This window comes from Taudactylus pleione, unplaced genomic scaffold (genome assembly GCF_031769625.1).
Source record: "Taudactylus pleione unplaced genomic scaffold, aTauple2 ptg000149l, whole genome shotgun sequence".
Lineage (NCBI taxonomy): Eukaryota > Metazoa > Chordata > Amphibia > Anura > Myobatrachidae > Taudactylus > Taudactylus pleione.
The window spans coordinates 6,559,827-6,583,052 of NW_028284551.1; the positions used below are offsets into that span (position 1 = coordinate 6,559,827).

The 23,226-nt window shown below is 43.0% G+C and overlaps 1 protein-coding gene across 9 annotated transcripts in view; it reads left to right on the forward strand.

Moving 5' to 3' along the window:
• Nucleotides 1–23,226, forward strand: part of MRTFB (myocardin related transcription factor B) — a 450,704-nt gene that overhangs the window by 323,993 nt on the left and 103,485 nt on the right. Inside the window, exon 1 of one of the 9 annotated variants that reach the window (XM_088474241.1) lies at nt 15,226–15,299. The exons of 5 other annotated variants lie outside the window; for them this stretch is intronic. In XM_088474241.1, coding sequence (XP_088330367.1) covers nt 15,299 — 1 coding nt within the window. In that variant the 5' untranslated portion in view covers nt 15,226–15,298. Of the gene's footprint in view, nt 1–15,225; nt 15,300–15,574; nt 15,601–20,293; nt 20,602–20,950; nt 21,039–23,226 lie in introns of those variants that run through there. 3 more of the 9 variants (XM_088474243.1, XM_088474238.1, XM_088474240.1) reach the window with 3 other exon arrangements.

Consider the following 23,226-nt stretch of genomic DNA (forward strand, 5'->3'; position numbering starts at 1 on the left):
ATGCCCGTCCGGTGCGATATTTATGAGTTAACATGTTGGCCGCATCGGGCAGTGTATACCCAGCTGCGGCCGACAGACAGACATTTCCTGTGTTCCTTCCCATGGAAGAAACGGGAAAATGTCTCTTTCCCCGGGGGCGGAGCGCAGATGTAGGGGCTAATACTCTCACAGTGTATGCCGCGGACAACTGCGGCTGGCAGGCTGCCAGATAAAATGTCTGTCGGTCTGACAGGCATTTTATCAGGACGTGTATGCCCAGCTTTAGTTGTATGTTTTTAAGATACCCCTAGTGTCACAGATGAAATAATTAGCACCACCTGTTGATCCAGTAATGAATACATTTTTGTACCAACTAGGAGGTCTGGAAAACATGCACTGTTAGGAGCGCACTGATATAGACCATTTATAGGATAAATTATTAATACTGTATAATAATACACTATCCAGTATAAGCTGAAAAAATCTTGTGCTCCCAAATTTTGTTTAAGCAGCTTTCTATTTATTTCAGTCAGTAAAAGTGGCTGATATATAATATGTTAAGTTGGAAATAAGTGCTTGTAGCTCTGTGTAGCTGGGATATACAATCATTTCTTGTAGAAAGCAGTTACTGTACCATGTCACTCATTAGTGAGGACAGGGTCGCATGTGACGGGGACAGTATCTGATATGTGGGAAAATAGTGAAAGGAACATCCGCAACAGACTTCTGTCAAAATGATGCAAAAAAGAATGTCGTTGAGATGTATCAAGCCTTCTAAAGAGTGGAGAAGTTTTCCATAGTTCTATATGGAACAGGATCCTCTTACTTTGTTGTCTGGTAGTTAATACCTAGGGGTTTATTTATGAAGACACAGTTAGTAAAAGCACTGCCCTTTTAATTATCGGGCATAAACATGAACAGAAGTGCTAGAGGTTTATTTACGAAGTGTCGGGATGTATAACCTAAGTCTTGTTTTCTTACTGTGCTTTTTCCCAAGTGTAAAGTGCTGAAGAACATGCCAGCGCTTTACAAAGAAATGGAACTGTATTAATAATGTTTTACAGAGAGAGAAACTATTTTGTGTGCCAAAGTATTATTTTATACTGTATATATTAACATTATGCTGTGTATTAGCAAATAATATACCTGAAATAATAACTGATTTGTTTATACATCACTACATATGATTATCATACTCTCTTTCAGGCCATTTTATGAGAGAGAAACTTCTCTCTTTAAACAGACAGTGAATGACCGCCATGCAGACACTCCTTATAGAAAGGCATCAGTGTAAATTGGTAGCTTTCTATGTGGTAGGGTCAGTGGGGATGCAGTTATAATACTGACCGCAGGGAATTTTACACCGGAATCCCGATATCTGTCAGAATCCCAGCGCCAAGTAGTGAGGTTAGGGGGAGGGTTAGGGTTAGGCACTAAGGGGGGAGGCTTAGGGTTAGGCACTAAGGAGGGAGGAGGAGGTTAGGTTTAGGCACTAGGGGGGGAGGTTAGATTTAGGCACTGGGGAGGGAGGTTTAGGGTTAGGGAGAGGGGAGGGTTAGGATACCGATGGACAGGTGTCGGTATCCTAACCCTGTCAGGATTCTTACTGCCGGGATACCGAGCCCCAGCATCCCGTACCCAACCCGGCCAGTGATATCAGACCAGTTCAAGTGACTGTAGTCTCAGCTTTTTAACTCCTAAAGATGTGAGAGGAGCTTGAGTTGTCTGTTCTGGAGGGGAGCGGCAGTTCTTTTAACGGAGCTGCAGTGCAGTGTATGGTTAACTTTGAATCATTTATTTTACCTCTATAGATATCTGACAACTTCAATTGTGGGGTATAGTGCTCCTTTTAAAGTATATTAGATCTAAATCTTTAACTTCCCAACATGGGTGTACGCCTAGCCCTGAAAAGCTTTAGGGGTCTATAGATCAAGCAGTGAAAAGTGTGGAGAAGTAAACCAGTGGAGAAGTTGCCCATAGCAACCAATCAGCTCCTACCTATTATTTTATAGACTGTACTTGATAAAGGCTACTTGAAAGCGTGGGCAACTTCTCCACACTTTTCACTGCTTGATAAATATACCCCTTGATCTGCCTTTTACCTCCTTCCACTCACCTCCAACTAACCATTCAGAGTGCAGCACATCCCCCACCAGCTGAGGCTAATCTGGGATGGTGGTGTGGCTACAACACCAGTAAGTGACTGTGTCGCAGTTGGCCTGGTCACATCCCCACTTTGCATTTTTCCACATATAAACTAGAGATGAGTGGTTTGGTTGTACTCTACTCTTTTCGCCAAATTAGTGCAAGTTCGGATTTATCCTATTGGCTATCCAAAACGTGAGAGCCAGATAGCCAATAAGATGCCGTTTTTCAGATCAAACCTAACCAAGTGGAACCGAACCACTCATCTCTAATATAAACACTATTTTTAGGGTGGTTTAATGGAAATACCTCAGAACCTCCCACAAATTGGGACAAACATATCAATTGCTGGCTGTCACGCGGCAGATCCCCTGAAATTGGTACGGTCTCCTGCTAAAATTGATGGTTGGGAGGTAATAAGACATACCACTCTAACCTCTGGCCTGGTCAGGGTAATGTAGGGCTGCCGGGACAAAGCCCTCAAATTGAAACAGTTGGGAGGTATGTGTGTATTATGCAGTTAAAGTTATAATTCCAATCACTATAATAATGCATTAATTACATTAAATTAAATATAATATGTTGCATGTCTCTTTGTCTTCACAGTTTATTTTTATTGGGTTGTGGGCATGATTATATCACCACAGCATTTATGTTATTCAGCACAAGAGTCATGTCTACCTTATTAGAAAGTATAAAAACTGCAACATAATAGTCATAGTATCTGATTAGTGTTACATAAGAGAGAGGCGCACTATACTATAAGTTGGATAATGTGAATGAGTTAACTTTTTCTTCTGCAACTGGCTTTTATGATTTTACAGTGTCATTAATTTATATCTAATGCAGATTAGCGTGATGAACTTCACTTGGCTGTCATAAAGTTTCCCTCCAGGAAATGGATCTGTATTTATATGCATTTTTCATAGTGCATTCACAAGTAGGCTGGGTTCAGGAGGGAGCTTTGGTTCCCGACATGGAAATTGTTAGAGGGCTTGTCCATCTTTTCATAACCCCTCCTTAAATGAACATATACAGATGTATCTTCATACACCTATCCGTTTTGCACCATATGGTACAATTACCGTGCTTTGCACTTTTTCCTCAATTTTGCAACTTTTTCCTCAAACCTTGGCCATCACCCATGTCGGTCGCTAGAGCTGTGGGTGTTAACCCACAGCTTAGCGATCGACAAGGAGGCGGTCGTTCAGGATGTAAGCGGCCGCCCTGATTCAGAGCGACCGCTTGCAACTAACGACCGCCTCTGAATGAGGTCCATAGTGTACTAGATACTCAGGATTTGTTTTTTGTAACAAAGGAAATGCTATAAAGTCACAGATAAAGCATAACAATGTGTGACTTGTGTTACTCCTATATGACCTGCCTTTTGCCATCTTGCACAGACTGCATACTTTTTTTCCTTAATTTTGCATCTTACTTTGTTTATAGTGTGCTACTGTAGGTACATAGGATTATTATTTTTGTACAAAAGGTGCAGATTAAGCATAACAATGCATGTCATCCTTTTTACCCTAGATTGTGTACTTTTCTTTCCCAATTTTGCTACTTTTCTCAAGTTTGCATCTTACAGTAGTTCATTATAGTGTGGTAGGTACTTAGGATTAGTGTGTTGGTGTGGCTAAATCGGAAAGGCCGTAGAATTTATAAAATGGTTTAAGCAGTCAAAGTATTGTGTATTTACCTTTAAAATTAAAGCCGTTGTCCACTGATGTCCTCAGTAATTCACTAATTTACTGAGCATGGTGGCACAGTGGTTAGCATTATCACCTCATAATAGTTATACCTTAACTACTTCTCTGTTGTGCATGACGTATTTATGTTTTCTCACCATTTGAGTAGGTTTATTTGGGGTGTTTCATTTCCTTCCTATGGCAGAAAAACATTCAAAAGGTTAACTTGCTTACAACTAAATTGTGCATGCAACTATAGCAGGGACTTATGGTGTATACTCACGGTACGATTTTAATGAACAATAACGATATCGATCAACGATAAATCGTTCATATAGTTAATTTTTATGCAGTGAACGATCAATGAACGACTAACAAAGCTCGTTCCTGCATGGACGATAACAATATCTATGGTTGTCCATACATGCAGGCCAACTTGCATGATTTCATCACGATTTGCATGTTCAGAGATGTGGCAGGATGACTTCACTGAAAGATATCTATCATAGATATCTATCAGTGTGTACACCCAATATCGTTTGTCCTGCACTACAGAAAGTTCAAGGGAAATCGTTCAGTGATATCGTTGGTTGTGCAGATCGTACCGTGTGTATGCAGCATAAGATTGTGGGCTCCACTGGGTCAGGGGCCAATGAGAATGAACAAACATCTGATGGGTATAGCCCTCTTGTAATATGTTGGGGCTTTATAAATAAAAAGTAATAATAATCATAATAATTGTAGCAAAAATGTCCTTAGACAACCATTCCCACGCTCCTTCATTTTATAATTATATTGCCCATCTGTGTCACTCCTGTTTGTCTGCCCCTCTCTTAAAGAATGTAAGCTCTTTCGAGCAGGGCCCTCTACCCTCTTGTGCTTCTCCCTACTGTAAGTTATCTCTCACTCCCCACTAGGGCAACTAACACTTCGCTGCTTATGTGGGCATAAAGCAATGGTTATTATCCATGTCCTGTATTGTAAGTCACTGGTTGCTTATCTGTCTATCTACTTTGTAAGGCGCTGCGGAACACTTGTGGCGCCATATTAATAAATGATGATAATAATACTAATAATAATAATTAACTGATCCAATTACAACCAACTAAGATAGCTATTTACAAAAGAAGGGAACATGGAGACAATCACATCATGACAATGTATCAAGAGATATACTAAGCTACGTTTTAAATGGTTTAATCTTAACTTGCATTGCATTCTTGCTTGTTTGGCTAGGTAACATGGTATGACCACCACTATAGACTACACTAGCCTTTGGAATATGTGAATACTTTTTTGTTGTTGTTTTTTTTTTTTTTAATCAAGTAATAAGTTCTCAAAAAACATATAACACAATGGGCGGGATGCATCAAGCATGGCATATTGGATGTGATGCATCCCGGCAATGATCACATGCATAACAGCGTTTAGTAACACCGTATGCATGATCATTTAAGCAAAGGACAGCTCTTCCGATAAGAGCTGTCCTTTGTGGTGTCGGGACTTCTGGGTTTATGACCCAGGAGTCCCTCTGTGCATGTGCGAGCTCTGTGGGACCCTGGGGAAAACTCAGAAAAGAGGCCCTTAGGCTTCTTCATAGTACATCCCACATAATAACTGATGTTCCCCGAGAGAGCTGAGAACATCTGTTGTACGTTAAGCTAGGTACACACCTGACCGATTTGCCAACGACTAGACTAATTTGGAGCGCACACACTACGCAATAATTGCTTCATTTCAAATGATCACCTGGACTTCAAATCCTTGAGGTGACTTTTTTTATATGCAAGGTTCGGCCAATCTCTGTACACCCTACAAATGACAAATTCCGAATAATGGCTTTCTAACGGTACCGGCATAGCGTATATCGGGAGGTGATCCGCTGGGCCCTGGTGCTGCATACACACTACATAATTATCGGCCCAATCTGACAGATATAGCTATGTCAGATCGAGAACCGCATAGTGTGTACCCAGCTTAGACATATAAAAGCTAATACCATACTCTATTAATTGTGTGTGAAATTCCAGAGGTTATATTTCCTAAAGTGTGGGTTTTCAGAAGTGGAGATGTTGCCCATAGCAACCAATCAGATTCTACGTAACATTTATCTAGAACCTTATAGAAGATAGTAGGTAGAATCTGATTGGTTGCTATGGGCAACATCTCCATTTCTAAAAACCCACACTATAGTAAATATAACCCCAGCAGAGTCCTGTATTGAATGCAAACTAAAATCTTAACCAATCAGTCAATCACTTTGGGCTGTATCTATACATAAATAACTGTATTACGTGGAATAACAGAGAATGCCCCCTGCTTATACTGTTTAAAATAGAATATAATAATAACTGTATATCACATGGTGTTACCATACAGTTGTTTTTATTATATTCTATGTTAGTAACATCAGTGCTGGGAACTGGCTGTTTATTGCTATAGCCTGTCTACGTTACAGCTAGGGGTGTGCACCGGCCACTTTTCGTGTTTTGTGTTTTGGTTTTGGATCTGGATCTTTCTTCGTGTTTTGGATCTGGATTGGTTTTGCCAAAACCACCCTTCCGTGTTTTGGGTTCTGGGTTTTGTGTTTTGGATCTGTATTTTTTTTAAAAAAAAGCATAAAAACAGCTAAAATCACAGAATTTGTAGGTTTTTCTGCTCCTATGCTATTATTAACCTCAATAACCTTAATTTCCACTCATTTCCAGTCTATTCTGAACACCTCACACCTCACAATAGTGTTTTTATGTCCAAAAGGTTGCACCGAGGTAGCTGGATGACTATGCTAAGCGACACGAGTGGGCGGCACAAACACGTGACCCATCTAGGCGTGAAACTGCAGTGGCAGACAGGATGGCAGTTTGAAAAACTAGGCCCCAAACTGTACATAATGCAAAGAAAAAAAAGAGGTGCAAGATGGAATTGTCCTTGGGCCCTCCCACCCACCCTTATGTTGTATAAACAGGACATGCACACTTTAACAAACCAATCATTTCAGCGCCAGGGTCTGCCACACAACTGTGGCTGAAATGATTGGTTCGTTTGGGCCCCCACAAAACAAGCTGGCAATTAATGTGTCCCTGCACAAACTGGCTCTATGGAGGCAAGATGTCATCCTCATCCTCCTCATCCACCGATTCCTCACCCTCTTCAGTGTGTACATCCTCATCCTCACAAAGTATTAACTCGTCCCCACTTGAATCCACCACCACAGGTCCCTCTGTACCTTCTGGAGGCTGGTCTCCCTGGAAGAGCTGATAATTCATTTTGATGAACATCATCTTCTCCACATTCTGTGGAAGCAACCTCCTACGCCTTTCGCTGACAAGGTTCCCGGCTGCACTAAACACTCTTTCGGAGTACACACTGGAGGGGGGGCAACTCAGGTAAAATAGAGCCAGTTTGTACAGGGGCCTCCAAATTGCCTCTTTTTCCTGCCAGTACAGGTATGGACTGTCTGCCATGCCTACTTGGATGCTGTCACCGATGTAATCCTCCACCATTCTGTCAATGGTGACAGTATCATATGCAGTGACAGTAGACATGTCAGAAATTGTTGCCAGGTCCTTCAGTCCGGACCAGATGTCCAAACTTGGTCCTGCCTGCCCTGCATCACCGCCAGCGGGTTGCTTAGGATACCTAAGTTTTTTCCTGGCAGCCCCAGTTGCAGGAGAAAATGAAGAAGGAGCCGTTGACGTGTCACGTTCCGCTTCAGCTGACAGTGTGTTCACCAGCAGGTCTTTGCACCTCTGCAGGCTTGTGTCGGCCGGAAAGAGAGACACCACATAGGCTTTAAACCTAGGATCGAGCACGGTGGCCAAAACGTAGTGGTCTGATTTCAACAGATTGACCACCCTGGAATCCTGGCAAAGCGAATGAAGGGCTTCATCCACAAGTCCCACATGCCGAGCGGAATCGCTCCGTCTTAGCTCCTCCTTCACTTTCTCCAGCTGCTTCTGCAAAAGCCTGATGAGGGGAATGACCTGACTCAAGCTGGCAGTGTCTGAACTGACTTCACGTGTGGCAAGTTCGAAGGGCTGGAGAACCTTGCACAACACGGAAATCATTCTCCACTGCGCTTGAGTCAGGTGCATACCCCCTCCTTTGCCTATGTCATAGGTGGATGTATAGGCTTGTATGGCCTTTTGCTGCTCCTCCATCCTCTGAAGCATATAGAGGGTTGAGTTCCACCGCGTCACAACCTCTTGCTTCAGGTGATGGCGGGGCAGGTTCAAGAGTGTTTGCTGGCGCTCCAGTCTTCGGCACGCAGTCGCTGAATGGCGAAAGTGGCCAGAAATTTTTCGGGCCACCCAAAGCGTCTCCTGCACGCCCCTGTCGCTTTTCAGAAAATTCTGCACCACCAAGTTTATTGTGTGAGCAAAACATGGGACGTGCTGGAATTTGCCCAGATGTAATGCCCGCACAATATTGGTGGCGTTGTCAGATATCACAAATCCCCAGGAGAGTCTAAGTGGGGTAAGCCACTGGGCGATGATTTCCCTCAGTTTCTCTAAGAGGTTGTCGGCGGTGTGCCTCTTACTGAAACCGGTGATACACAGCGTAGCCTGCCTTGTAACGAGCTGGCATTTCTGAGATGCTGCTACTGGTGACGCTGCTGCTGTTGCTGCGTAAGGTGATACATCTACCCAGTGGGCTGTCACAGTCATATAGTCCTTAGTCTGCCCTGTTCCACTTGTCCACATGTCCGTGGTTAAGTGGACATTGTGTACAACGGCATTTTTCAGGACACTGAGGACACTTTTTCTGACGTTTCTGTACAGTCTCGGTATCGCCTGCCTAGTGAAGTGGAATCTAGACGGGATTTGGAACCGGGGACACACTACCTCCATCAATTGTCTAAATCCCACTGCACTAATGGCGGATACCGGACGCACGTCTAACACCAACATAGCAGTCAAGGCCTCAGTTATACGTTTTGCTTCAGGATGACTGCTGTCGTACTTCATCCTCCTCGCTAAGGACTGTTGGAGGGTCAATTGTTTAGTAAAAGTAGTGGTGTTCCTACTTCCTCTCTGGGATGATGAACGACTCCCAGCAGCAGCAACAGCAGCAGCGGCAGCAGTAGGCGTAGCAATGCAGGATCCTCCGGAGGAATCCCGGATAGGAGAGTCAGTCATGCCAGTGACATGGCCTGCAGGACTACTTCCGATCCTAACTAAGGAGGAAATTGACGAGGAGGGAGTTGACGGTGTGGTTTGCAGGCGCTTGGATACAACAGGACAACGGGATTTAGGTGTCCCTGGACTGCTTACGGTCTTAGCCAAAGTTTCTGAACTTGACAGTAACTTTTTATGAACGCGCTGCAGGTGCCGTATAAGGGAGGATGTTCCTAGGTGGTTGACGTCCCTACCCCTACTTATTTCACCTTTACATATGGTACATATGGCAAGACAGTTGTTGTCCGGATTTGGATAGAAATATTGCCAGACCAAAGAGGTGGAATGTTTGGTCTTCTGCCCAGGCATGACCGTGATGGGCTTTTTCATCCCACGGACAACAACTGTCTCCCCCGGAGCCTGATTTAAACAAACCACATCACCATCAGAATCCTCCTCGCCAACTTCCTCCTCAGCGCCAGCTACACCAGTATCCTCATCCTGTTGTACTTCAACAGTGACATCTTCAATTTGCATATCAGCAAGTGGACTGTGGGTGCTCCTTTCAGCACTTGCAGGGGGCGTGCAAATGGTGGAAAGAGCCACCTCTTCCCGTCCAGTGCTGGGAAGGTCAGGCATCGCAACCACCACCACACTTGGACTCTCCTTGGGGATTTGTGATATCTTCTTAGAAAGCACAGTTCTTCGCTGTGCTTTTGCCAGCTTAACTCTTTTGATTTTTTTAGTGGGAGGAGGGCTTCCATCGTCATGTGAAGCTGAACCACTAGTCATGAACATACTAGGGATCGACCTTAGCCGTTCCTTGCCACTCCGTGTCGTAAATGGCATATTGGCAAGTTTACGTTTCTCTTCAGCTGATTTAAATGTCTTTTTCAAGGTCATTTTCCTGAACTTTGCCATTTGGGATTGTATGTGCCCTCTACTATGACATTGGGCATCGGCCTTGGCAGACGACGTTGATGGCATGTTATCGTCTATGTCATGACTAGTGGCAGCAGCTTCAGCACTAGGAGGAAGTGGTTCTTGATCTTTCTCTATTTTATTTTTATCGGAGAAAGTTTGGTCCTCCATTTATGTTATATCGATTTGATATATACGTGCGGCTAAACACAGAAAATAATTTTTTTTGGGTTTGGACTGGAGTGTACTTTGTGGGTTACAGCACCCTTTAACGGTCAAGCCAGCCGGCCCTTTACTTATGACACAGGCGCACGCTTGGCACTACTTTGTTGATGCACGTGCGGCTACTGCGCACACAATTCACAAACACAGAAAATAATTTTTTTTTTGGTTTGGACTGGAGTGTACTTTCGGGGGTTACAGCACCCTTTAACGGTCAAGCCAGCCGGCCCTTTACTTATGACACAGGCGCACGCTTGGCACTACTTTGTTGATGCACGTGCGGCTACTGCGCACACAATTCACAAACACAGAAAATAATTTTTTTTTGGTTTGGACTGGAGTGTACTTTCGGGGGTTACAGCACCCTTTAACGGTCAAGCCAGCCGGCCCTTTACTTATGACACAGGCGCACGCTTGGCACTACTTTGTTGATGCACGTGCGGCTACTGCGCACACAATTCACAAACACAGAAAATAATTTTTTTTTGGGTTTGGACTGGAGTGTACTTTGGGGGTTACAGTACCCTTTAACGGTCAAGCCAGCCGGCCCTTTACTTATGACACAGGCGCACGCTTGGCACTACTTTGTTGATGCACGTGCGGCTACTGCGCACACAATTCACAAACACAGAAAATAATTTTTTTTTTGGTTTGGACTGGAGTGTACTTTCGGGGGTTACAGCACCCTTAACGGTCAAGCCAGCCGGCCCTTTACTTATGACACAGGCGCACGCTTGGCACTACTTTGTTGATGCACGTGCGGCTACTGCGCACACAATTCACAAACACAGAAAATAATTTTTTTTTGGTTTGGACTGGAGTGTACTTTCGGGGGTTACAGCACCCTTTAACGGTCAAGCCAGCCGGCCCTTTACTTATGACACAGGCGCACGCTTGGCACTACTTTGTTGATGCACGTGCGGCTACTGCGCACACAATTCACAAACACAGAAAATATTTTTTTTTTTGGTTTGGACTGGAGTGTACTTTCGGGGGTTACAGCACCCTTTAACGGTCAAGCCAGCCGGCCCTTTACTTATGACACAGGCGCACGCTTGGCACTACTTTGTTGATGCACGTGCGGCTACTGCGCACACAATTCACAAACACAGAAAATAATTTTTTTTTTGGTTTGGACTGGAGTGTACTTTCGGGGGTTACAGCACCCTTAACGGTCAAGCCAGCCGGCCCTTTACTTATGACACAGGTGCACGCTTGGCACTACTTTGTTGATGCACGTGCGGCTACTGCGCACACAATTCACAAACACAGAAAATATTTTTTTTTTTGGTTTGGACTGGAGTGTACTTTCGGGGGTTACAGCACCCTTAACGGTCAAGCCAGCCGGCCCTTTACTTATGACACAGGCGCACGCTTGGCACTACTTTGTTGATGCACGTGCGGCTACTGCGCACACAATTCACAAACACAGAAAATAATTTTTTTTTGGTTTGGACTGGAGTGTACTTTCGGGGGTTACAGCACCCTTAACGGTCAAGCCAGCCGTCCCTTTACTTATGACACAGGCGCACGCTTGGCACTACTTTGTTGATGCACGTGCGGCTACTGCGCACACAATTCACAAACACAGAAAATAATTTTTTTTTTGGTTTGGACTGGAGTGTACTTTCGGGGGTTACAGCACCCTTAACGGTCAAGCCAGCCGGCCCTTTACTTATGACACAGGTGCACGCTTGGCACTACTTTGTTGATGCACGTGCGGCTACTGCGCACACAATTCACAAACACAGAAAATAATTTTTTTTTTGGTTTGGACTGGAGTGTACTTTCGGGGGTTACAGCACCCTTAACGGTCAAGCCAGTCGGCCCTTTACTTATGACACAGGCGCACGCTTGGCACTACTTTGTTGATGCACGTGCGGCTACTGCGCACACAATTCACAAACACAGAAAATAATTTTTTTTTTGGTTTGGACTGGAGTGTACTTTCGGGGGTTACAGCACCCTTAACGGTCAAGCCAGCCGGCCCTTTACTTATGACACAGGCGCACGCTTGGCACTACTTTGTTGATGCACGTGCGGCTACTGCGCACACAATTCACAAACACAGAAAATAATTTTTTTTTGGTTTGGACTGGAGTGTACTTTCGGGGGTTACAGCACCCTTTAACGGTCAAGCCAGCCGGCCCTTTACTTATGACACAGGCGCACGCTTGGCACTACTTTGTTGATGCACGTGCGGCTACTGCGCACACAATTCACAAACACAGAAAATATATTATTTTTTTAGCACTTGGGGGGAGCACCCCTGATGGACAGAGCACCCCCTGGACAACACTACAGCACTCCTTTAGGACTGGGACACTGCACAGGACTTTGGAGTGGACACAGCCCCTATGGAGAACTGACTGCACAACACAGTCCAGCCAGCCCCTATGGACTTTGAAGTAGTGGACACAGCCCCTATTAACAACAGCAGCACAGCACAACACAGCCAGCCCCTATGGACTTTGAAGTAGTGGACAACAGCAGCACTACACTACACTACACTACACAGCCCTAACTCCCACCCTCCCTCTTCACTGTCCACAGCCGAGTGAGAAAATGGCGCCGACGCGGGTACCTTATATAGGATCCAAATCCCGCGAGACTCGGAAGGCGGGATGATGACGTTTTGCCTCGATTTCAGATCCGAGTCAGGCGGGAAAAGTCGAGCCTGACTCGGATCGGACTCGGATCGGGGGGGCTCGGGGGGGTTCGGATTTCAGAAATCCGAACCCGCTCACCCCTAGTTACAGCTGCATCACAATGAGAGGCTAAAATTAGCTCCTGTCAATTACTGAGTCACTATTGCTAGAAGAATTAAAGTAACATGTTTTGGATTAATGGAGACTCGCTAATGTCACTCAGAGCACTAGGTCCCGTTGTTCCTGCACTCTCCCCTGAAATGCATCTACACAGCCGGTCAGTCTTCCAGCTCAGAAGCAATTTTCCCACAGAAGATAGTGTGGGGGCGGGAGTAATCATTAGGGAAGAAATAGAAAACACATCATGTACTTTTTCCCTCTTCACCCCCCTTTTCATGTGAGAAGGAATGAGTCCATGATTTTAAAGAGATAGCAAAAATACAGTCTGTACCTCCTACTCATTGATTACATAGCTCACCATCTGTACATATAAGCTGTCAGGCTTATACGTTTCCCAAAACAAAGGGAATAACTTACTTTGAATGTGGGGATGCAGGGTGTTTGTCCTTTCACTGGCTTTGTAAGTCTGTTTATTGCAGTTTAATAATATAGAGTTTAGTAACCTCAAAGTGGAGAGAAATTTTAAAGTGTTTTTCACACACAGAAAAATACTAGTAGGGTGCTCTTTTATTCCAAACGTACTGAGGAGCCTATGTATCAAAGCTTGATGAGAGATAAAATTGTGAGATATAAATCACAAACCAATCAGCTTCTAACTTACATTTTATAGGCCGTGTTTGAAAAATGACAGTTAGGAGCTGATTGGTTAATACTTCTTCTCACAATTTTCTCTCTCATCAAGCTTTGATACATAGGCCCTAAAAACCTTAATTAAAAACCATATTAATTGTTGGAGTTTATTATATATATAATCAGTATTCTTAGTGCTTAGAGTGTGCATCTGCATTTTCCCTTTTTTTTTCTGCATGAGAACTACAGGTCTCAGCATCGTAGCGCCTCTTATTATATTTAAATGTGCATCCCAGCCCCCCTTTTTTCCTCTCTGTATGTGTGTATTTAAGGTACACTTGAAGGTTAGACCCCCTTCTCCTGGGCTAGCACACCTCCCACCTGTCCCAGGTGATTTTAATTAGTATGGGTTCTTTGCATTGCAGTACACACATTTAATGGGCACTATTAAAAGTAAGTCCTAGATAAATTTATATGATGTGTCAGTATTAGGGATACACCGTGACGTGGTAGGTGGGCAAACATCTTTGGCCAAACATGAACCTTATTTAAAAACCATGTTAATTGTTGGAGTTTATTATATATATATTTTAATTATAAGTATTCTTAGTGCTTAGAGCAGTGATTCCAAACCTCGGTCCTCAAGGCACACTAACAGTCCTGGTTTTAGTGATATCCATGATTGTGTACAGATGGTTAAATCAAAATAACTGAGGCATTAATTAAGTCACTTATGCTCAAGTATGGCTATCCCTAAAACCTGGACTGTTAGTGTGCCTTGAGGACCGTGGTTGGGAACCCTGGCTTAGAGTGTGCATCTGCATTTTTTCCCTTTTTTATCAATCATATTTATTAACAGCTGCATTTATACAGATCCAGTGTAGGGAGCCAATAAACTGTATTGTAGTTTACAATATCTCCATGCAAACTCCAGGTAACTCTCATTTATGTCTGGTGATGAGCTCCTTTTGAAGTAAATGCCGTGGGCTTGCAGGCTGCGGGCATTGGCCTACAATAGTCATCCAGGGTCCCCTTGGCATTGACAACACCCATCTAACCATATTACCTTAAATGTAATTTTATGTGACCATCAACAAAAACTGTCCACTTAGCAGTAAAAGACCATAGAATTCCATTTTCTGCATGAAGGAAGCCTCTTGCCTGAGCCTTTAACCAGAACCTTACTTGTCCTTTGACCAGAATGGTGCATCAGGGGTAGCTAGCCATCCATTACTGTTGCAAAAGCAAAGCATCAAAGTGTACCCAAACTTTTTTTGAATCACGGCACCCTAGAGTATCAGAATTTTTTCTACGTCACCCCTGGGCCAAAAGTTTCATATTGAGAAATTCAGCAAAAATTAAATAAAGTAAATTGTGTCACCCTTAGGTTCAGTTATGTGGTGGTTGACCGGGCTGCGCTTCTTTTGGTGCACATATTTTTTGATTGGCAGACATTAGCACGGGTTTTGCCTATCACACTGACTAATAATAATTTTATTTGGTAATTAACCACCAACCCGAGGCACCCCTGCAAATGCCCTGAGGAAGACAATTTGGGAACCACTGGCTTAAGGTATTGCTTAACATTGAAAATTGTGAAACGTATACCTGCTACATTCTGCCTGCTAGATCTGGCCTCATGGCCGGTAGGAAATAAGCAAAGTGGTTGACTAGCCCCATCTGCAAATTATCCATTCAGGTGAAAGCAGGGAAATGTTAATGACAACTGCATGACTGACTTCAAACCAGCAGGGTGGAATGTGGTGTGGGAAAGTTGGACACATGGGGGATTTTGGTGGATCAAACAGAGAGAGTATAGCAGATAAGTAAGCCCTTGCTGTTAACTTTTTGTTCTGGAGTTCTGCTTTAAGCAAAGGCTCATTTTGACTTATATTTGCACTATCACTAAGCTATCCTTGTTATACCCACCAGGTAGATGGCTCACCAGAGCTGTTATGTAGAGCAAAGTATCTGTGGTAATCAAGAACTCATATAGCTTCTCAACAAAGGAAATTCCCCCCCCCCCCCTCTTTACATCAATTCATTAGAAGTTGGAATTATACCAGAAGAATGGAAGCTCGTATATACAGTACACAGTGCTAATACCCTTGATTCAAGACAATATAGGTACCAAGACTTTCTAATTCTCAGTTGGGTAGCCTGTCTGCCTCTCTCGTAACAGTGCATATGAACTGGCGTATGAACTGTGCATTTTACATGGTTTTCTAATTATTAGCATCTTTACTTGCGTTGCAGGTGCTTTTTGTAAAATGCTAGTTATTACATTTCTCAGCAATTGCCATTTGTCAATGCATATGATTTTATATAAGTAGAAATGCATCTCAAAGGCGGATCAAATGTTTGAGTTTGATATGCATTTTTACTGTGGCTTTCCTAGCTCAAAAAATGGCATCTGAGTGATCTGTTGGTATGTAACCTAACACTGTCCTTATCCATCTCTTTGTAGGCTAAACCTGTATAGATGAGTACATTTAGTTTTCTCCATTGATTACTGTTATATTACAGTATTTTTTATTTATTTTTTTTAAAAAATGTAATAAATTAAATTATAGAATTTGTTTGCAAATAACGTCCCAGCATTATCATGGTCCTATATAAAAGTGCTGGACCTGCCATGGTTGCAATTTATTTATGGTTTCATAACTGCAAGAGAAGCCCTCAGTGACTTAGAGGGATGATTGTTGGGGTGTGTTTGGTATCAGTTTTAGTGACCAATAGAGGTCAACTTGAAAACATTTCATGAGCAACTGTGTGTAAGGAGATGTCAAGGAAAACATAATTATCAAAGGACACATTATTGGGCAGAAGCACATAACCCACAATTGTGAGGTACAGTCAGCAGTGGCGTCATGAGGGGGGTGCGGGCCGCACCTGGGTGTCACCCTCGGGTGTCACCCTCGGAGGGGGAGACACCAAAGTGCCGGCTCCTCGTCAGTGACAGGAGACGGGTGCTGCAGTGTGACATTCTCCTGCAGGACCCGGCTCCTATCATAGAAGAGGAGCAGACAGCCCAGGCTCCTGGGGCAGCCCAGCATCTCTGGCGATGCTGGGCTGCCCCCCGGAGTGACTTCATCGGGATCCCTGGACGCGACTGGCGCGCAGGGACACTGAGACAGTCAGAGTGCGCACCGGGTGTCACCAGACAGTCAGTGTTGTAAGGGCTGCATTGCGAAGACACCTGGAAGTGCAGCACTGCCCGGAGCATCCTAAGGACGCACCTAGCAGCTGTACAAATGGTAGGGTGCATGGCCGAGGCATACAAAGGATGCTAAGGGCAGCACTGCCGCAACGATACTGGCGTGCTTTTACAGGCGTCCTGCTAGCCAGAACCAATGGCCACGGGACATCAATGGTGTCACCCACAAAGCTCTATGCAGTGGCACCACTCGCACACCCCTAGTTAAGGCCCTGGGTACAGTATCTGCTTTTAGGAAAAAAAGTTGGTCAACTGCAAATCAATTGACTGAAAATTTCAACCTGTGGCACAAACAGCCAGTTTCACCAAAAACTGTTTGACAACTAAACAGAGCAGGATGTCACAGTTTGGTTGCAGAGCATAAACCACTGCTCACACCTGTTAATGCAAGTTTGTGAGCTCAGACTACAGTGAATGTTCTGCTGAGAATTGGAGGAAGGGGATATGGGCCATTGAATCATCCGTCATCATTTTTTCTACAGGCATCACCACATGTGGCACATACCTTTTAAGACCCCTTCAGTCCCAAGTTCCTGTATCCAACATTGAAGGGTTCTGGGGGTTCCATTATATTGTGGGCCGCATTTTCCTGGCATGGTTTGTATCCAGTCATCCTCTAGTAAGTCAAGGTCAATGCTAATTGCTGCTTAATGGTACTGAGTGGGTCTTCAGACAATGTTGCAGCATTTCGCTCAAGGCAGGGAGGTAAGATAATGCCCTCATCCACAGAACATTTGTTGTTGCTCAACGGTTTGATGAGCATGATACTGATTTTATCTATATGTCATGGTCTTTTCAGTCTCCAAATCTGGATCCATCTAAAATAGATGGGATATATTCTGGTACGATGCTGGAAGCAGCATTTTCCACCACGATTACCAAGCTGTCAGCTGAGTGACTTCTTTGTGGAAGAATGGTGCTGCATCACCACACACATAAAGTGCCCATACATCAGCGACTGTCGCGATCCGGCGATGCAATGGGAAATGCCGGCATTTCCAGGTGGAAACGCTGACCTCCCACTATCGATGTTCTGCGATCCGTCGCCGGATTGCAGACATTTTCCATGTTAAAAGTCGGCGATTTGACGATCGCAATAATTTTTTGATCGCGATCGTCAAATCAGCAAAATCCAACGTTGGATTTCTGCGATCCCGCGATGCCGGGTTGCAGCATCGCGTCAATCCATCGCAGATGGATGGGGCCCATTACAGATATTAGTAGACCCAATGCCACGGCACATACAGGCTGTATTGGCCACAAATGGTGGTGTGACTTTATTCTTATTTACATTTGTAGTTCACTACCTCCTATGTAATGTACTGACGTGATTTGAGCTGAATGCTGTAGTCTACTGGTCATAATTACAGAGTCTCCATTTTTAAAGAAATATTTTTTTGTATGTAATCTTTATTTTTAATTTCACAATATTATCAATTTCAGCGCATAAGTTTTCATTGTAGGCAAAACAAAAATTTATATTTTGAACTGCAAGTATTGTATTAGCAGTGTAATAATAAGTTTCCTCTCCTATATAAGTACTGTTTGGGTATAATACATGCATTAAGGTTCAGCTGAAAGACATCCTTCCCCGGGAACTGTCTAAGTAATTTGGAGGGCCGTACTTCCTTCTCAGTGGTTTATGCAGACACTGCCGCCAGATCAAACCACTTTCATGATTACTACAGATGTTGTCTCAGCATCTGCTTCATTTCTTGTCTTCCTGTTGTGTGGGGTGAGTCTTCTGCTAGCAGAATTGTAAAAGCGACCTGATCATATAGCCCAGAAACTATTTTAAAGCGACTGCAGTATTACTAAATGGCTAAGCCGATACCATTTCAGTATTGCATAGGTAAAACATTAATAACAAATTGTTGATTGTATTTATTGTTCTGGTTATATAGTCTTGGACAGATGACATTGTGATTGTGCTGCTGGCAAAGTTTGCTGTAAAGTTGGTTTTCCCCTTAGTATGTTAGACACAGTTTTAAAAGGCTATCAGTAGGACGCCGCCTGAAAGATGTGTTACTACATTCATCAGGAGTATGTATGTACTTTAAACAAGAAGTATACTCTCTATCTATGTGTTGCTAGTTTTTATGTAGAACATAACATAGAGGAAAGATGCTGTGTTTACAGTAACAGAAGTTATTGATTTTCCTGTATTTTGCTGATGTTTTCAATGTAGACTGAGATCACATTTCATAGCAGTGCTGACCCTTTACAGTACAGTACAGAGGTGAAGAGTACAGCTAAATTATACTGTAGCATAAATTCTCCTAATGATGGAACAATTCTCTTTAGTTACAATACTGAATCTTAACATTTTGACTGCACCAAAAGCCTTTTGCCATTTTTCCTAATGATCTATACTTAGCCATTGCATTTTGTAATGCAGGTAAACAAGAGCAGGGATGCCACAGTAAGGAGCATGGAGGCACAGTGGTTAGCATATCTTGTACTTTGAGATGTGTCCTGGCCAAACTGCTGTTTGCAAAGAGTTTGTCAGTTTTCATAGGGGTCTTATTTATCTTGAGAAATTAATTTTGCTTCTCACTGAAATCTATGTATGTGCATCGGTGTGTGGGTGTTGCAACACTGTAAGCTCCACTGAGTCAGCAATTGAGGTCAATGAAATAATAATTATTTGAAACAATACTAAGTAATATGCTGGTGCTATAGGATAATGATAACTTGGTTTCCACAGATTTAACATTTTGAGCCACAGACAGTTCATCTGGCTAGTCTAATGGGAACCATCTCTATTCTCTAGTGACTTTAGTGTGTTGCTCAATGGAGTATGCAAATATGTTAGTCTTTCCCAGGTTCAAAAGGAAATGACGGTGACACAGGGTTTAACATGGGCCCCCTGTGTAAAAATGTATTGCTCTTATTTGCTGCTTATTTTCTATTTAGCAAACACACTCTTCCTTGAAAATTGGAATATCCCCCCCAGTACCTGTCACTTCCCTAGTCTGGCAGTGAAAGCTCTCATTCAGTGATGTAGGTATAATGATATTGGGCAGCACAGACGGTGTATTGGTTAGCATTACTGCCTCACAGCAGTGAGGTCATGGGTTCATTTCCCACTGCGGCCCTAACTGTGTGGAGTTTGTATATTCTCCCTGTGCTTGCATGGGTTTTCTCCGGGTACTCCGGTTTCCTCCCACACTCCAAAAATATACTGGTAGGTTAGTGTGTATGTGTGTGCGTGTACATGTGGTAGGGGATATAGATTGTAAGCTCCACTGGGGCAGGGACTGATGTGAATGGTAAGATATTCTCTGTAAAGCACTGCGGTATATGTGTTTGCTATATAAATAACTGGTAATAATTATATTACTCAATTTAACACCTAAACTTCTGCTAGAGTTTTTGTGAGAGAAGAACATGCTCTCATACTGATCCCCCATGGAAGCTGTAACAGTGTCAGTCCTTCCTTTTCAGTATGTTACAGACATCACCAGTGACAATGTGCCTTGCCTGACAGTGGCTGTACTGGGATTTATTATTAACTTCAGAGTCAGCAGCGTTGGTTATGATACTGCTGGTGGGTGGGGAGCTCTATAGAAAGGGGTGGAGATCTGTACTGCTGTTTCCACATCTCTGCTGCTTCCCTGTCTGGGAGAATCTCTGACTGAGTGTGCAAGTCACAATAGAAAGGAAGCACTATGGCTTTTCCCTATTGCTTAGATATGTAATTTATCTCCGGCTACCCCAGGAAAGATTGTGTGCTGCTCCTGCAGTTCATTATCCCTTCCCTGTGCTGGATATACTGTGTAGGAATCTCACCATGATTGATAGCAGCAAGAAGCAGCCGGGCTTTACCGTGATTATACCTGGTGGGGATTTTGATCCATTGAAAGAGAAGGAATGTCTTGATGGAAACAGCCAGAAAAGTCTGAAGGAAGGTCAGTAGCTTGCGGCTGGAGGGTTGTGGTGTAGGGGGGATGCTGTGCAATGCAGACATGATTGCAGTGCCCGCAGCATTGCACTGTACAGCTGCTTTCTGCACTGGTCTTGTTACATGGGCATTCAGTGCCGATCATTGTCCGGGATGTCAGTCAGAGACAGACAGCATACACCTGGGGACACATCATAAGTAACTCACATGATTATGGACTGTCTCATGCCTGCACATGGTTAGCAGAGTGGTTTTAATTGATTTTCATCTGACGTTGTTGAACGATCAGCTGCCTGCTAGGTTCAGATGTGTGTTGCCAGAAGGCAGGGAGGAAGACCAGTCCTCCATAACCTTAGTTCCCTGTCCTCCTCCTCAGCTGCCTTATAGCAATGAACTTCAGCAATCACATCTCTGGGTTGTACAAAGTGTCTGCTAGCAAGCACGGTAAGGTCTCCACAGTCCTGTTTCTAATGGTCCAATATATAGATAATGGTAAAGCATCAGAACACACAGAGGCATACACTGTCTACACTCTACAGCAACACTATGTTTGGGCTACATAAACAAGCACACGACAATATGAGATCTATATAGATATATATATATATATATATATATATATATATATATATATATATATTGGGCAACCATTATGTTAGACTTGATAGGCTGTGGACATCTTGCATCTTATTTTTGCGTCAATGTATGATAGATCTACAGTATAATTGTATTGTTTTGAAGTTTATAGCATGTGCTCATGCAGTGGATTTTAATCTGTGTCATTAACTATTTCAGTTTACGGAACATAAACAAATATTTACTTATATTGCAAAGACCATTGTCTATTATTTCTCCTATCTTCCTCTCAATATTTGCTATTGCTCTCTAGAAAAAGGAGAGGCCAGGGCATAATGTCCCAACCTTGTCTATAAACAATACTTGTGGGTGACATCATCTTCCATTTGTCTTATGCTGAAGGGAATGTATGATCTCACTGCATACTGTGGCTCAAGGTTTAGGTGTAAATCATTACCTCTGCTCACTGCTGTAAAGTGAAAATACATTGCTTCTATTGATCTTGTTCTCAAATTACAGCTTGTTGTCCTGTGTGCTTTCTTTTTTTTTCAGTTTTAAACTTTTGAGCTGTTTGAAAAGTCTTTCCTTTTTTTTTTGTGTGGGATGTTTACAACCGTTTATATATTGTATGGAGTCCTTAAAAGTTCTCGGTTACAAGTATGGGGTTGTCTGTGGAACAAGTAAGTTTTGCAAAGTTTAACTACAGAATTATGGTTTTCTGAGGCAGCAGCGTTTGCGTTTTCACTATTAGTCAGATATTGTCCTCACTAGTAGCGAGCACCCAATTCAGCCACATAGTAACTTGCTATGTCTGTATTTAAATTTTTTTTTTTTACTTCTATGTTCATTGTGAAAATCATATCAGTTATCTGTGGTCTGCGTGCGATTGAGATGTGTTGGTGTATATATTACGTGCATATATTCTTATTGACTGTGTATATGGAGGTATGTTAAAACATGTGGTTTGTGATAGAACAAACCACAGAATGTTCCATAGTGAGTGTTAAGTGCTGCTGTCACCCAAGCAGACAGTGGTGTGAGATCTGTCAGTATGCACACCTTGTCTGTCGTGTCTGCTCTGCAGGGATCAATACATTAATCTGTTAGGCGTTTCTCCATCCTGCATCTACCTAGTTTTTATTTACTGTCTCACACTTGTGCTTGTATAAATAAGTTACCTGTATTTAAAATATCTATATGTAATGTTGGGAGTTCTTGTCGAAGATGAGTCAGTGGTTCGGTGTCGTCTTCTAGAAGATGACAAAAGCTTGCGTGTAAAAGAATAATGGTGCATACACACGGTCAGATCTGTCAGATGAACGATTGAACGATTTTTCCAACAATTTTAATGATTTTACAAACTATTTGAAAGATTTCAGACAGTATTAAAATGAATGAAATCGACCAAACCTGACTGCAAACACATCAGATGTCAGATATTGTTATCTGACAAACGGGAACGCGCATCGTTGCAGGCTCACATGTCAGAGTTTCTTCCAGATAGGAACGATTTTTAAAATCGTTATCGTTCAAATCTGAAAGAAAATCTGACCGTGTGAAGATATAATGGAGCTGCTGCTGATGGCTCAGATTGTAACATGCAAATATAGGAGACTTACCTGATCACTGAGTTCATGGGAGATCTGTGCGACAGGTACAACTGATAGAACAAACTAATTCTAGCTTACTCTAGCACTAGGCAACATGTATTAGGGACCAGTGAGCTACTTCATGAATGTAGCCATACAGACAGTAGCTATTCATACAGGAATCAGAAGGCAGTGTGTAACTATGCTACTGATTGCACAGAGATTATTTATCCACAAATGATATTATGCGTAACGCACTTTTACAGTTTCATGCATATTATGTAATTGCAGCATGTCATTTCTTTATATATGTAAGCCTAGATCAGTGCAGGTAATGACACATTAATGTTACAGTATGTGTAGGCTTGTCCGCCACAGAAGATAGATATGTTGGTTGCTGCAGTCTTAGCACATAAGATTTGTGGACAGCAGAATGCAAGCACAATGTGTCGTCAACCTGCTCCCCC